The 17217-nt window shown below is 37.1% G+C and overlaps 1 protein-coding gene across 2 annotated transcripts in view; it reads right to left on the bottom strand.

The window, feature by feature from the left end:
* Positions 1-5672: 5672 nt before the first annotated feature.
* The window catches only part of MMP16 (matrix metallopeptidase 16), a 262119-nt gene continuing 250574 nt past the window's right edge, over positions 5673-17217 (bottom strand). The window contains exon 10 of one of the 2 annotated variants that reach the window (XM_028518854.2): positions 5673-13215. In XM_028518854.2, the coding sequence (XP_028374655.1) occupies positions 12881-13215 (335 nt within the window). In that variant the 3' untranslated portion in view covers positions 5673-12880. The remainder of the gene's footprint in view (positions 13216-17217) is intronic. The other variant, XM_036031099.1, reaches the window with a different exon arrangement.

The following is a 17217-nucleotide window of genomic DNA, read 5'->3' on the forward strand; positions in this document are numbered from 1 at the left end:
TGCTTATGTCTTTGAACTTGCCTTTCAAAAGTCTCCTTCATGTATGTTGGCTGCTGGTCCTAGAATAACTCACATTTCCAAATGTGCTATGCACTATCTCATTTATACACATTTTTATAAGCTTTACTTTTGCCTAAGACAATCCTTTCTTGCTTTTCAACAGTTAACATTTACTTTTTTTCTGTTACTAATTTTTTAAAAAGATTTTATTTATTTATTTTTAGAGAGGGAAGGGAGGGAGAAAGAGAGAGAGAAAGAGAGAAATATCAATGTGCAGTTGCTGGGGGCCATGGCCTGCAACCCAGGCATGTGCCCTGACTGGGAATCGAACCTGCGATGCTTTGGTTTGCAGCCCGTGCTCAGTCCACTGAGCTATGCCAGCCAGGCCCAATATATTGAATTTTTAACAGCTTCTATTTAATCTTTCCAAACAAAAGATTAAAAAATATTTTTTTTCTTCTAAAAGAGAGTTAAGACAGTTTTAAAAGTGTTTTTTTTTGCCTGTTATGTTAGTTTCTTTGTTGGTTTTGAACACTGCCATCTGTTTGAACCTTTCATAGAACTTAGAAATCTTTGCTTGTCTGATCTTGTATGCCAGGTGAACACTGTCTGCATATACTTTCATAAAGGATAATGTTGCTGGTTCTTTGTTGGAGAAACCCTCATTACAGATTTGATTGTCTTTCTTCTTGGGTTGATCAGGTTTGCCAGAAAAAATGTTCCATTTTCTTGCCTAAAGGAAAACAAAACAACTCCCTCCAGTATCAGCTGATATCATCCTGGTGTTGACAGTCTTGGCATTAGCATCAATATACAGAAATCTACATGATCCTCTTTCTGGTGTAGAACACTGGCATTCTTCAACTCAGAAAGCTTCTTCTACTTTCTCCACAGATAAGCCTTTAGTTTTCTGCTGGAGATTGCAAGAGCAGTTGTCCAAAGACAAGGAGGCCTGGATTGACCTAGAGTTTCAACTGTTTCCTGTAAAGTTTTCAGCCCTTTTTAACCTAGTGAATTCATTCTCTTAGTTTCCACAGGCTGTGCTTCATCCCCCACCAAGCCTTCAGCACTCTGTTTATGCTCTTGGCTGGTTTATGACTGGATTTCTTTGAATCTGCTAAGCCAATTACCATATATCCACATGCTTAGGTCTTCCTAATCTTGCTATTGTCTCATCACTTGCATTTTTTATTCATAAGTCTTTGAAAAAATAGAAAAAGAGAATATCCATTTCCTATCATTTTAGTAGGCCTTTGGATATAGTGAAATTACATGCCTGTGTGTGATCTATCATTTGACCTGAGAATGCTTTTAGACAAATGTCACATGCCAGGTACATTCTAAAGAGTTCTCAGGAAAAAAAGCTAAAAAATGTAACTCGACTAAATGAATTTGAAAATCAAGTCAGCTTTATTCAACAGCTCCTGAGTAGGCAGCATCCCTCCCATGAAGCAGACAGAAAGGGATTCCAAGAGTGCACCACACCAAAGGTGTTACAGGCAGATGGGGGAGAATACTAGGTTGTTTCAGCAGTCATCTACATGTGAGGGGCAGTGGAGACATCTGGGTGGATACCTCACTGATGCTGATCAGAATTTCCAGGTTGACTGGTTAAAGGTTATGCTCCTGGGACAGGCTGAGACTTCAATTAGGTCAGGTATTATCTTGGTTTGTGGACATGGGCTTCACACAACTGACTCCAAGACTGAGGTTAAGAATGTATAGGGAACTTATGTAAATTCACAAGAATTATTTTAAAAGTTTGATGTGGTGAAGGGAAAATCTAAATTCTAATATCTAGGAGCCAGTATTTTACTAAAGGCTGCAAAGACGTGGGTGCAGAATCATGCTCTGGTGTGGAGGGGATGGAGAAGGCAATAGGTTCTCCCAAGTGGCTGTGCAGGAAAAGTATGGCAGAGTCATCCTGATCAGGTGGTTCATTTGGTTGGAGTGTCATCTTGTACACCAAAAGGTTGTGGGTTCAAGTCCTTTCTCTACCTTCCTCTCTCTCTAAAATCAATAAACACAGGTGAGGATTAAAAAAGTGCTTCTGCTGAGGAGATGTGAATGCTTAGACTGAAGTATACCTTAAGGGGAAAAAAAGTATGGCAGAGCCACTGTCAGCATTAAATCTTGTTAAGAAGCCAAATAAAATAAGGAATTAGAAAGGCTAGATTTAGTAATAAATATATCACTTGAAGAAATAGGTGCAGAGTTTAGGAAACAAGGGAGAATGAGGGGAGAGACAATGACACCTTGGAATGACTGACTTGAGGTTGTCAGAGTGCATCAAAGTGGGTTGAAGCTACAACTATTCAAACACTTTCCATAAAAGATTTACAATAGGCAAAAATTATCACTCACCTCAAAAATGATATTTATGTGTCCATAGTGTGGTAAAGATGTTAAAAGATTCTCAATAACCCTACCTGTATTTTCCTTTTTCTCCACATTATATTATTCTGGTTTGGTCCCTATTTGTGGCAAAAGTCATTCATATTATTGCGTGTTTTGATATCAAATAAAAAAATGATAATCCAGGTACCTAAGAATAATAAATGTCCTACTGGGCCAGATCAGTAATTCTAACTTATTTTTCCCCTTTGATAATAAAAACAAGGGAGATTCATTTCTTGAATTCAGCCTGATATTGATGGTTTCATATCTGAAATAGCCTTATAAAAATAAAGATTAAATTTTGTTTAAAATCCTTATACAAATAACATTAAACTATAGTTAGTTGGCCAAACATGTAGGTTCTGTTATGCTGACATTTTCCAAGAGCCCAACAACTCTTATCTGTCAATCTTCCTTTCAACTATTTGAGATGGATCTCCAAGCTCCAGGGAAGTCACCTTAGATCCATATTTCACACAATGGTTTTCTGTTCCTCTGGTCTACTGCTGAAGACAATTCCCTGGGGCCATCATTGTTGCCTTGTGTCAGAATTCCTCCTCTGTGTGGATCATAATTTATGAGATTGACTTCTTTGTGCACTCTAACTTTTATATGAGAATAAAGCACACTTTCCTTTATTCCCATTACATATTTCTAATTCTTTCTAAAATTAAGATGACCTTTGGGGACCCTTAATCCATCAATGTGATTATCAGAAAACTCTTGGTTAAGCACTTGATTACAAGCAGCTACCTGATATTCCAGGGAGGATAAAATTAAAATGTTAAATGAAAGTGTTTTTCCTTACTTGGTGTTCTCTAAGTCAGTGCTGTGTTAATGGCCACCTTCTTCTACAGTCTTATCATAAAAAAAAAAAAAAAAAAGGAAGAAAGAAAGGGAAACATCCTTACATGAGATTCTGACACACAATATAAAAATTAAGTCCTTTGATTAGATTTACCTACAGTCATGATGCATAGCTTTAAACAATTATACTCACTTATCTAAAAGTGATCTTTATCATTTTCAAGTGGTGATAAACTCCTATCATACATATCCTAGTTTAATGGGAACGGAACTTGCCCAAAATATACTCTATGCAGTCCTACTTCCTCCCCTGGCTCCTGGTCAGTCATACCATCATGTTAGTAGTTAAATAATTCTTCTGTTGATGTAGACAGGTAAATATACTTGCCAAATCAGGAAAACGCACAGAATATTTTGGTCTAAATTGCTTAAAAATTTTCCTTTTTCATTTTATATTGATTTGAAGACATAGCTAGTAAAGACCACCTCAATAGATCACAGCCTAAACATTCATTACAAACATGCATATACATTCATGGAGTAAAACCACATTGTCTGTGAACCATTTCTCTGTTTTCCTATTTATTGACAGTTGTTTAATTACAACACAATGAACTGATGGTAAGTACAGAAGATGCCATATAGAAAAGCCACTTAACTCTTCCCGAGGTTAAGACACAGCAGAAAAAAACTGGCCCACCCCAAATCCCCTCCTTGGACACAAAATAAATAGAAATTAATAAATACAAAACAAATCACTGCACAGCCCTTCACACTTTGACTGCCTTGGCAGGAACCTTGAGGATAATTCCAGGTCATGACAAATGTGTGGTTAAAGGTTCCTGAAGCAGTCAAAGTGTTACAGCATTGTAAACATAAGTACCTGGTGGGGAAGTTTGGTCATGTTAATGGCCTATGGCGATGAGATTAAGAGCATGACCCCTTGACCTTTAATGACTCAACATTATAAGGAGTTCAATAGTAGCTTGGTGAGCTGTTATATAAACTAGTCAACCATTTCATTTAATAATGTGCTATGAGGCCTTGATTTACTAATAAAGAAATTTGTAAATAATAAACACTGTTCAATGCATTGATCAAAAAATACAAAATTAATTTAAGCACCACAAAATTTTGCCTAATTATATCTGACAGTCATAATACACTTTAGCACCATTTTTTAGCCTTATATTTGCACACAAATGACTTTGTGTTTGTCAGTAGAACCTATCTGAAAAAATACATATGTATGCAGGATTTAAGATGGTATAAATGTATAGAATCATGCATGGACAAAAACCATTGACTACTTGCACACCTGATAACATATTCAGCAAATAAATGTGTTCTTTTTTTTCTCTTCTTGCACACACAAAAACTACTATTATCAACAACTTGATGAAATTGTTTTGAGTGGAATGGGAACAATCCAGAGACTTAAAGTTAGATTTCATAATCTCTCCATAACTTAAAATATTATGGGAATTAAAATGAAGGTGGAGTGTTGTCAAGCAACCAAAAGATAATGGTTTACATGTTTAATATTTGTTTAATATTCTAGTGTTCACCTCTGCTTCAGAGTTTAATGCTATTTAAATGAAGTCTGCATTAATTTTAAGCATTAAATTCTTTTAACTTCTCATAACCACAATAAAGAATGGAAAAATGATTTTCCTAAGAAGCTATAAAATTAGTATTGTTTACCCAGGGGACAACTCCTTTGCAATTGTTTGCTTTTCATTTTGACTCAGAAAGATAAGTGTCTATGCAATTTTTAAAATATATATAGTATTTATTTGACAAACTAAATTTATGTGAACTTCCCTTTTAATCTATCTAGTAATATACTATATACATTTCTAAATCTGTATTACCAGATAGTTCATATGGATGGCAATCATCATATTTATTATCATACTGATCCACTGTTGGAATCAAGATAATGTAATACAGGTATACAAGTTTAAAACTTCTTGAAGGTAGATTGTTACATTGATAAAGCAGGCAATTTTATCGATGTCAATGAATGATTCTTTAAAAAGATCATCAATAAAGTATGCACTAATCAGATTTTATGTTGTCAAAAAAACTTTATTAAAAGTTATATTAGCGCAAAATTGAACTAGTAAACTCCATTTATTTCCCTCTTATAATATAAAAACAAGATATATTTGTTTAAAATTATATACCTAAAAAAATCTTTCTGGACTTTTAAGCCCGTATCAAACTTTTATGGGTGAGTATGTTAAACCCCTGCAAACAGAGGTTCCCACAGAAATGCTGATAAAGCCCAATTTCATATAGCACAAAGCTGTCCCCTATACCCCGTCCTTATTTTCTGTCTCTCTAATATATATGTAATTTACATATAAAGGGAAATATACCGACAGATTGAGGCATTAAATATTCATGTACTCACGATGTACCTTACACACAACACTATATTATGGTATTTACTTTCTTTGTGCGTGCAGTGATTTAAGGCACATTCTTCAAAAGCAAATTTCTTTAGCTGGCTTATCAACAGACAGTAGCCTTTATACCCAGCATTTCATGTTCCTCAGGGGAAAACAGCTCTAAAAAAGGTACAACCAATGCAAGAGATTGGAGGTGGTGGTGGAATAAGTGAGTTGATGTCTTTGCATGGAACTCTGAAGGAGGATATTGAGGACAAAGGCATATTTTCTGTGTACCATATCTGAGGTACAGCCCACTTTTGCTTCTCACAAAGGGAAGGGAAAGAAAACCAAATTGATTTTGAAAAGGTGAACATTGACGTAAATGCAAAGACAGACACAGACTGCATCAGAAAACACAAATAATGTTTTTCTTCCCAACCATCTGTGTTTTTGACTAATAAACAGAAAGACACAAATAAATTCTGGATCAAGAGAAAAAAAAAGCCTGGCACACAACCATGTTTGTTTGGAAATCATGCCTGAAAGTCACAAAGTAACTAAGGTTGTGAAATGTTGTATTTATGAACTTATAAAGGAATAATGGATTCCAGGTCAGATACAAAAGAAGTGGCAAAAAAGAACTAAAAACCTAATTTCATCTAGGTGGTAGTATAAACTTAGGAGCTATGAGAAGACAGGCAATAACATGGCCTTTGTGATATCACTTCAGTGGTAGCAAAAACTATGACATTGATTTTAAGATGGAAGCATTCATTCAAGTAAAGTACATTTTACCTTCACAACTGAATCAATATAGAGAGGAAGGAATCAAGTTCAAAGTGGCACTATGAGAACAAATAAAACATGTCCTGGTGACTTTTCCAGTAGACAGCTTACACCGGGCTTTATTCATCCACGTCTTGGCAAGGAACATAGATTCATATCAGAGGAGGTTGTGCAAGTACCAGCTGTCCTGTCTTAGGAAACAGCATCCTACACTCACATCTCACCAAAGCCATGATATGTGACAGTCACATATAAAAAGACCTGTGCCAGAAGGATTCTGCCTGGACCCAGTCTTTCTATGAACCGAGTGCTTCAGACATGTATTTTGAGTGATATTTCGTTTCAGAGAAAAACAAGTGGATAAAATACTCATGAAACATCTCCCTAAGTCAAAAAGGTAATCATTTTCATGTTCTCTTTCTCACTTTCTGGTTCTTATATGTGAAATAAGGGTTATGACCCCTTACTCCCTGAAGCTGAGTGACCTAACATGACACAATGATCACATCTTCATATCATATTTGTTTAATAGATTTTCTTCTTCCTTCTTAAGGGCACAGAATACCAGTTCTATAACAGAGCACATGGCAATTATGTGAGTCAGTCAGCATGGCATTCTAGTTTAACATGTTCTGGTCCTACAATGTCCCATGGACCCTGAATGTAAGGACACATTGAATACAAACTTGACCTTTACTCTCAGTCCAATGTTAGTATAAGATACACGTTAATATACAGCAGTCTTTAAATTAAAAATGTGTCAAATCTTCAGATACCTTCGTAAATAAGTATCTTTTATGTGGAAATTTTTATACTTATGATGTATTGACCATGAGTTACCTTATGTTCTTATCTTCCTTTAAGGACTGATATTGTGAATGCCTGTGAAGTGCTGTATCACAGCACTCAGGATCTCATGCCTTGCTTAGCACAAAGAATTAGCATTGTTAAAAAAGCATTAAGCTCATATTCCATTACAAGCAGACAACTGTGTTTCAGAATCAAAGGCTGCTACCTCAGGACTCAACCAGAAAATTTACTGAAATTTTACATTATGATGTAGATTTTTCACTCGATTTCTGTTTATTTGCCAAGTCAGGCTTTGTTCTTACGCTTTCTATACTATTGATTTCAATTTAAAAGTAGACACATATGATAGATTGAGAAATATTTGTACATGGATGTTATTAATCTGACCTGGAATATCTTAGCATCATTACAAAATTACACCAATGGAAACAGACGAGAGATGATTTGAGAAGTACATGGAAAACCAACATTACAATTCCATGAGACTAGGATGCTAACATAGCTCCTTTGCTACTACTCCGAGTGTTTGTTGTTCTATGATTAGACAGATAGATTTCTGTCCTAGGGCAATGCTTTTCTCAGGTGAGGCTGGCATTGTGTATCTTTCCAGCTGAGGTGACTGAACACCTCATGTTCACATCTGTACCCTAGAAGGCAGTGCCTAAGTGTCAGACATGTTTATGTAGGGTGAATCTCCTTATCCCTGGCTAATTATGGACATTGGTAGATCCCATATTCATCATTGGTGTGAGGACACTGAAGTATTTTATACTTGCTAAAGTAAAATTTCCAGTTCTATCAAGGAGTGTGCCATAGTAGTGTTTTGTATTTTATAAAAGACTCATTTTTCCTCCTCCTCCATTTATTTTATGTCTAGTCAATATCATATTTAGCTTTCATGTTTATAATGTGGTGCTAGGCACCTTTATTATATAAAGTTCTAATTTTTAAGATATAACTGATAAAACTTTTCTGATATAGCTGTGGTCCCCTCCTAGGCAATGTGGAACCAATAACATAGATCCTTACCCTCTGACCATCATAATCTGTGTTCACAGCAAATTCATCTCATGAGGGTACAATGAGATGGTCAGATCCTTTAACATTATTCACTTGCTAACTTTTATGACATACATAATGGTTGAGGTTGTACTTACAGCCATTTGGAAGAGCTCATCTGAACTTAACATTTTTGGTTTAGATACCATGTCTTCTGTCTGACATCTATAATACTTTGGAATGTGATCTTGAGAGCACTGAAAATTAAATGAATATTTTGCTGTTTGCTGAAAGATTTCTCCACCATTCATGAGGTTGTTTCAGTCTATTATAATCTCACAGACTCAGTACTTTCTATAAATTACTGCCTTTATTAGTTTCTGGAAATAATTTCAAAACTTATAAAAATATTTTCATGACTCTCATGTTAACTCAATCTATTTGATTATGACATCATTCTTCTTCAGATAGCACAATGAACTTAGTTAATATGGACACACTGGTTATTCTAATATAAGACCCACAAAGTTGGGTGTGCATTTATACTATACTAGAGATATCAGCAAAATGAGCAAACTTGGAAGTTTTACTACTACCCCTAAGATACTATCCACACAACATCCATGTGTTGAAACTACCAGAGAGTTGGGCAATGTCCTCATCCACCACATCACATTTTTAAATCAGCCATAGGAGGGGAATGAAACAAGTATATACGAACAGACTATGCGAAACTAGAAAAGGATCGCGAGCAATCTAAGTAGTGAATGTTGTATTTGCTTAATTCAGTAAGTCAGTCTCTGTCCTTTATTACTTAGTGATTATTTTTGTAAATTATTACTTAGTAATTTATTACCTGATTCAGAAAAGCTCTCTGATTTATAACAGAAGTTGTCCTTGCTAGTTAGTATCTTACAGAGTTCTCTAATTGATCTATTACCTTTGCATCTGTAAAGAGCACCAGTGCCAACCTGTTCTGATAGCCATGTCCGCAGACACTGTTCTCAAATGGGTCAATGATTCAAGTAATCACCTGCACTCCAGGTCTGCTGTGGATTTACTGCTTTATAGAGAACACAGACTGATTGGCTATTTTAATTAATTCCTGTTAATAATACATAGAGGAATAATATTGGCTACAATTATACACCATGTAGTTAATTTATGTAAGGAACATTACCTTGTTTACATTGTTTACAAAAAGTAATGACAAACAATGAAACAGAAGAGAATCATTTTGTATGTGTTCATAGTGTGTCTTCATTTCAATTTGGAAAACACTAGGTCTGAACTATCCATGTATTAGTGATGAGATGATAGAAACTACTTAACAAGTTGTATGTCTCTATTGATACACTGTGCTGTTATATTATGTGGTTAACCAATGGAAATTTTTCCACAGTGATTTTGAATCACAATCCTGATGTGCTAGGTCAACTAGTCATGCTCCCTTTCACAATTCCATTAAGATTGAGACTGCTTTCCCTAAACCCCCAGTGGGAGAGGAGTCAGCAACCACAGAGTACACAGTAAACATTGGAACCTCATGCTTGTGATTGCACTGTGCATAACTTTTTTTTTTTATCCCTTGTAGTCTTACAGCCTGAAAATGTAAAGGTTGTAGTAAATAGAGAAGCCATACATATCTTTTCTTATCACCTATATCTCATCTCATATTGAAGTAAATATGGACCCACAATTGTCTATGACATTCTAGGATTAAAGAACCATAGCTGAGTCCTGTTCCGAATACATTATTTTCTAGCCCTTATACACTTTGAGTCTTAAGATGAATCAGGATTTTGTGACAAATGAGTAAAGAGGCAAAAGACTGGTTATTCTGTTTCTTTCTCATTTTAAAGAAAAAAATCATTATCCATGTAGGTTAATGGAATTATTCAATGATTTATACATTCCAAAAATGACATAGTTCCTCATTTCAGTCCTTAGCAAAAAGTAGCTTTTTGTCACGTTTTCCTGAACAGGGTCCTAAAAGGATTAAACCCTCCCACCAGCAAGTGATGTCTAAATGAGCTTAAATGTGCAGACAGTCCCCCATGGTCAGTGGATGCAACCACCTCCCAAGAAAACCTGCATCATCTACAGGAGAAGTGTGCAGTCAGCCTGCAGGGGGTGCTGCCCTCACACACAAAATCTATTGATAGCTCATCAAATCATCTTCATTGCATAATGTTAACTGTAAAGCTATTTCTCTTTTTGAACTGGTCTGTTTTTGTTAGCCTGACATTGGATATGTCAAGGTTGTAAGAAATAACAGTCTGCAAGGCTCTGTTTCCAATGGTACCCATGATTACAAAATGTTTTCCCCAACACAATCATAAAATGTTGAACTGAAAGGAATTCTCATTCTCATGCTATATGGAGTATAAATGTAAAGTCAAGGCAGCCAAACTATCCATTTCCAAATAAGAATGTATACCTACACTCATTAAAAATCACCTGGAAATGTGTATTATTAGCAAATCAGTAAGAAATTCTCACTAGTATAAAATTCCTGCTTTATATAAAAGCCATACTGGCCATTCAAGTATTTTGAGGTTTTATTTTCCCTTATAGTTTTATATTTATACTAAAATAATAAATTTAGAGTTGAAATTATATTAAAGGAAAATTAAGTCACTTCTATCTCCAGGGTATTTTTCTGAGTATGTCTGGAAGAACCAAGCATCTGTCTGCACACTCGACACCCACAACCCTCTCCACTTGAAGGAAACAGCTCACCCTCACTGGTTTTCAGAGAATAATTGAAAGCTCCTCCAACGGAGAAGCAACACCAGATTTCCTTTCATTTCTGCCAGTTTGCAAGTTAAAGGTCAAAGGGCAAAGACAGAGAATTAGGACTGTTCAAGAGAAATTTTCACAGAAGACAATGTTTAAGTTGTTAATGACAGTCAACAGATCAACAATCAAGGTCAAGGCAAGCTGTTCATTGTTTCAAAAGCTAATCCCCCAGGAAGCTGGCTTTTCTGAAAAGCCACTGTCTGAATCATAGGGTGTGTCCCTTCTGACCATCCCTAATGAGTTCACAGCCCAATGGCTCGAAAGCTTTTCCTCATGAGAAGCAGCTTCCTGAAAATCAATAAAGAGGTCTGTCAGTTGCTGACTTTTCACTAGGAAAAAAATACTGATACGAACCTGCTCCACAGGTCGCACAAAAATGACGGCACTGATGTTAGGACAAATGACACTCCACGGTGAGATGCTTTGGTGGTGTCTTGGCTCTGTCAGTAACCAAACAGATGGCTGGACTCCAGAAGCCACACAAACCCTTTGAGAACTATGGCTGCCATGCAGGGCAGTCACTTGAATTCGCTTTACAGTGGCCATATGCACTGCATGTCTCAAGGCAAACTAAACTCCCATGCAATAGATTTTAAAACAGAAACTCAGTATGTCTAACCAAAGTAAAAAAGACTTAAGCTATTATCATTGGTTGTTCAAATAAAATTTCACTCTTACAAGATACTTAATAAAATACCTTTTTATTTGCCAGGAATTGTTTTAGCAAGTCATATCGCCTGTGTTTGTCATGATGCATTTCTGTAGGACCAGAGGTCACTTAAACATTGCACAGGGTTGTAGGATACCTGTTTTAAAAACCTGACATTCCTGAACCTGAGACTACTGTCACCATTGCCCAATTGTTCAAAATTCACCAGATAGCCAAACTGACAACACATTGACTCTGAAAGCTGATTTGATAGTTCTCAAAGGGTTCCACCACTGGATTATAATGTCACATTGCCTTATAAGCAATTGTCACTTCACACCATGTTAGGAACATGCTGCTTCTCACTCTCATAGAATGAATATTCCCAAAAGACCCAGGGGAGGCCTAGGGCAATGGCCTAAAACAGCTTGGGGAGGTCCCACAATGACAACACAAGGTGGCAGGAAGGACACACTTCTGGGAAACACTTTCAAACAATTCAAAGTCCTGTTTGAGTAGAGCTCTAAGTACAAATGGGCTGGGACAGTAAGGACATGGCTGAGAATAGCTGTAGAAAACAAAAAAAAAAAGTGGAATGTTATTAAGGCTGTTACTATATTGCAGAGAATTTGGCCCCTGTCGGCTGGAATGGCTCCCCAGTCTTGACCTGCTGCCTCAACACTGGCAAGCACAGCAGACTTCCTGGAGAGGTCAGAGCGTGCTCTTTGGAGACTAAGCTGTTCTAGGTCTTCCACTTTCCTGAAAGTTCAACTACGAGTTGTTTTGTTTAACCTTTTAAAATTTTCTTGGCTGTAAAGCAAAAATGTGTGGGTTCTTCATTTTGCTTTTCTCCCTACCCTACAACCCCAGAAATGGGCTCAGACTTCAGAAGTACAATCCTATTTGAAACAATTAGGAAGAATCTTTTTCTTGGTTTCCTCTTCTGATGTTACTCCTGAAAATGTCCTGGGCATCAAGTGTACAGAGGAAAGGCCTAGAATGGAAAGACAAAGAAAGACAAAGGACTGAGGGACGGTAGGGACTTGCATCATGGAAGCATCCCCACAACTGAATTTCCACTCATGCGCAGGACCAGCAACCCTCTGGTTTGAAAGGTCAGCCCCAAACCAGGCTGCCACCAGTCTGCTCTGAGCTAGGAACCAGCATAACAGCTCTTGTCTCACATCTCAAGTGATCACCAACTCCTGGAAAAGCAGTTGGAAGCCCCATGTCACACCCACTCCTGCATGGAGCGTTTACAGTACAGTATGTGCCGAGGAGTCCCTTTTCTCTTGAACTGGAGCACGGTATAGACCAGTACCAGCAGGCAGAGGGCCAGGATGCATGGGATGACAATGGCGATGGCTTTCACAGTGCTGGCCGTGTGGTCCAGTTTGATGATAATGTCAACATCATCAGTAGGGCTGTGTCCTTCTTTGTGTCTGTCTGTTGGTCCATCACAGCCCATAAAGTCCTTCAGGATGGATCTGGGATATCCAGGTTCTACTTTGAGTATCTGGTTGTTGAATTTCCAATACTCCTTTCCTTTGTAGAAATATGTAAACCCTGAAGGTGGAGATGGGGGAAACAACACACATAGGAACCACTTTTGTGAAAGTTGATTTGTACAGACATTTAATTAAATTGACTACATAGGCCCTGGCTGGTATAGCTCAGTGGATTGAGCATGGGCCTGCAAACCAAAGGGTGGCCAGTTTGATTCCCAGTCAAGGCACATTCCTGGGTTGTGGGCCAGGTCCCCAGTACAGAGTGCATGAGAGGCAATCACATATTGATAGTTCTCTCCCTGTCTTTCTCCTTCCCTTACCATCTCTCTCTAAAAAAAAAATAAATAAAATCTGTTAAAAAATTGACTACAAAGAAGATGTATGTTAAGATTCCTTAATTTGTTCAGGAAGAAAACACTATATTGAGCTGAACTGTGTGCTGAGATGGATCTGGCCACTGAGCCCCAGGGACTGTGCCCTCTGATGCCTGGGGAAGCCCAGCCAGAGAGAGGTGCCCTCTGTCAAGGGTGTTGAGAGACCAAGTAGAGTGCATCTAACCTGTCTACCCTGGAGCAAGACTCTCTCCATTGCTGGCTCACAGGACTGAAGATACATAACACATACCAGTGTGACAATATCCACCTGCATTGAAGATGTTGCCACACCTTATAAACTGAAGTACTGTTGGCCTCAATGCTGTGTGACCAAAGACACACAGGAGAGGGCTCCTCCAGGAGACCCCTCATGGGGAGTAGCAGCAGAAGTAGCTGTGATTCTTCTAAACAATAGGTTTCCATTTGTCATTTGGACCAGAAATCATAACAAATCATAAGTCACGCAACTAGAGGTGTTTTCCTTTGTTTGCTTGAAACTTTAATAAGTAAACAAGCATTTCTAGTATTTTCTACACTAATCTCATTTTTGGCTTTAAGTTACACACATTGTATCTCTTCCTTTGGCCTCGTTATATAACCTTATTATTCAGTTAGCCTATGTTAAATCCATGTCACCTAACTATATTTTACAGAACTTCTAAAGCTTTTATTAACCCTTTTAAAGTAAAGAATTAGTAGTGTATAAATAGATCTATAATTTTATCTTTAATACTTCCAACTAATACATATTTCATGGGGGAGGAGGTGGTATGTGGGAGGCTCAAAGATCTGGCAATACATGTGGTTTATGTTCCAAACCATTAGAGGTACGAATAATAGACTTTGCAAGTTTATGATCATTAAACTACAAGTATGTGTGTTTTTCTTAGGGCTAGTCTCTGCATTTTTGTTGTTTTTGTTGGGCACATATCCAGTTTTTCTTTCTGTTCATAACTCCTTCACATCAAAATTTTTTTGTGACTGTATCTGTTGGATTTCATTCTTGAGTCAAAATAATATTCATGAGGCCAAAATAAATGTTTTAATGTCATAATTACTTTAAGACTATATTTTTGGGAGTATCTATTTTCAATAGTATGTCTTCTTTAGAGTTAATAATCATTAATGAGGGTTTTCTTTGTCTCATGTTATTGAACACTTACTCTGGAAGAAGAAGCCCTGTGTTAAAAACTTAGTAAATGACATTTTATAATGTCATAGCCACTCTGTCAAGTAGAGTTAGTTACCTATACTTTCCGGGCAAAGACACTGTGGCTCACAGATGAAATAAAATGCCCAAGACATGGTGAAAGGTTGGTGTAGCTCTAGAGTCTGAACATAAATGATTTGTCTAACATTGGGTCCTTTAGAGACCTCCTGTCTTTGATCAAATACTCCTTGGTTAAACAGCACAGGCTGTGATAGATACTACTCCTAAAACAAACAAACAAACAAACAAACCATAAAACTGACATCTCTTACATAATTTCAGCTAGGACGGAGCATCACTCCAGGTCACTTTGTTTTAGAAGTCACTCTGTTTAATGTCATGTAGTCTGCCATTAGTTTTTGTAGCAAAGGGCAGTTTTGCAATCAGAGCAACTTGTCAAGTGAAAAAAGGTATATGTAGATTCAAATTTTCCTGCAGGGGGCAACTGTTTGATCATTCTAATGAATCCAATGCAATTACTCAATAAACTTGGATGAAGCAATGTGGAGGACCTGCCAAATGACAGTCTGTTAGGCGATCATCATTCAATAATGGCATTGATCTAGAATTCAACAGACCTTTCAAATAGGTGAATGTACTTCTTGCAATCTAGGAGCTAACAGCTGAAAGTGTCCTCACCTTTAAGTTTTAGTCCAAGCTGATTAGTATGAAATTACTGGGTATCGTACTAAAGTTCAGAAGTTTCTACTTTGATGTTTATCAGGTCTGCAAGTCAATTTTATATAACACGCTCCAATTACCGAAGTAGAATTTAGTTTAGTGAATACCTGTGTTAGCAATAAGAAGTCTAATCACTATGAATTAGAGAAAAAATGTAGTACTTGAAAAGGAGCTAAAATCTTTGTAATAGAAATCTGTCATACCTTAATCCCACAAAGTTCATCTCAGTGTATAACTTAGGATTTTTTCCATTTAAGAAATGTCAGTGGGTTGAGAAAATGTTGATGTACTCATTTTTTCTTTTTTTAAGAGTAGATTTGATGTAATAATCTTGTAGATGTTATGTTTACTAAGAGTAGTTACTTCAGAATAATTTTTACTTCAATTATCATATTTTGAGAAATTCACAGGCTAGAAGTGGGGTTATAACTGGCAATATAAAATGCAATGGTGTTAAAAGTAAAATATTGTATTAATATTAAAATTGCATTTTTTAAGGAGAGACTATAGAATACCTAGGAGGTGGGGCTTGACAGCAGTTAATGTAGAAACAATTTGAAGGAGGGTGAATACAAATTCTTTACCACAATTTTAGTATAAGTTAAAAGCTCACAGTGATATCAAGTATAGCATAGGGAATAGTTAATAATATTGTAATAACTTTGTATGGTGCAAGGTGGGTACTGGACTTATTGAGAGATCACTTCATAAGTTATATCAATGAATGTCAACTGTAATTAAAAATTAAAATAAAACACATGCTGTTTCTTAAACACTGTTGAATAGTGGATGTTAAGAAGAACTCATTCCACTCTATTCTGCATAAGTCAAATATTTCAATTTTTGAAGTTATTTTTGAGGACTGAGAATACAGAAGAAATATGAAAGCTGTTAATTTGGTTACAGGTGAAAATCAAGAGGCTGATAGCTCAAGAAGCTACATTCCTAGAAATCCTGTGCTTGTCTAGTGTGACAAAATGAAACACTGAGCCCAGCACAAGGGGCCACCAGTTACTTTAATGATACAATATAGAAAAAAATGTTTTATCTTTGCCTCTTACTTGGAGACGATGTATTTGAGCACATTCTGTGAGGCTAGAATGTTCCAGTTTCCAACATTAGATATGTAATCTTAACCACTTTTGTGCTGGGAACCGCCCTGCCTGGTATCAGAAGCTGTAACCCCTGCCTAGGCTAAGGCTAAGGCTAAGGGAACGCCCTTGGAACCATAAGCCAGGAGACAAAAGCTTATCTCCCTGGCAGGAGTGCTGCTTCTGCTGCTTCATTCATAATTGAACCCCAAAGCTTGGTCGGTTAGCCAAAGATGGGTAAGATTCCCCAAGGGGGGAACAATCTAAGACAGGCATGATCACGTGGGAGGCCCCCAAATGAAGGATTTTGGGGGCTACAGCAAAAGGGGGTGATGAACCCTCGCTCCTCGGCTTTGACAGAGCCTGAGTCCTCATTGTCTGGGAGAAAATCTCCTTATCTCTTGGTTGCCTTAGTTCTCTTGTTCCACCTAAGTCCGAAACAATGACAGGGTGGTGCAGCTCTGTGCTGAAAAGGCGGGTTCCCCGGGTGATCAGGCCTAAGAAAGAATATGTAAATTCCTGTGAAACCTTCTTTGTTTAGAATGCTTTCAGTTGAATGAGAAGGGTCCAAGGAGGAAGTTAGTTTGTTCCTTAAAGTTTTACAGCTCTTTGACCCTGACTCAAAATAGGCCCTCAGACTTCCTTGTTATCTATTGTTTGATCCTTACTTCCTACCAATGAGTAATGAGCTTTTACCTGAATTC

This window comes from Phyllostomus discolor, chromosome 7 (assembly GCF_004126475.2).
Source record: "Phyllostomus discolor isolate MPI-MPIP mPhyDis1 chromosome 7, mPhyDis1.pri.v3, whole genome shotgun sequence".
Taxonomy (NCBI): domain Eukaryota; kingdom Metazoa; phylum Chordata; class Mammalia; order Chiroptera; family Phyllostomidae; genus Phyllostomus; species Phyllostomus discolor.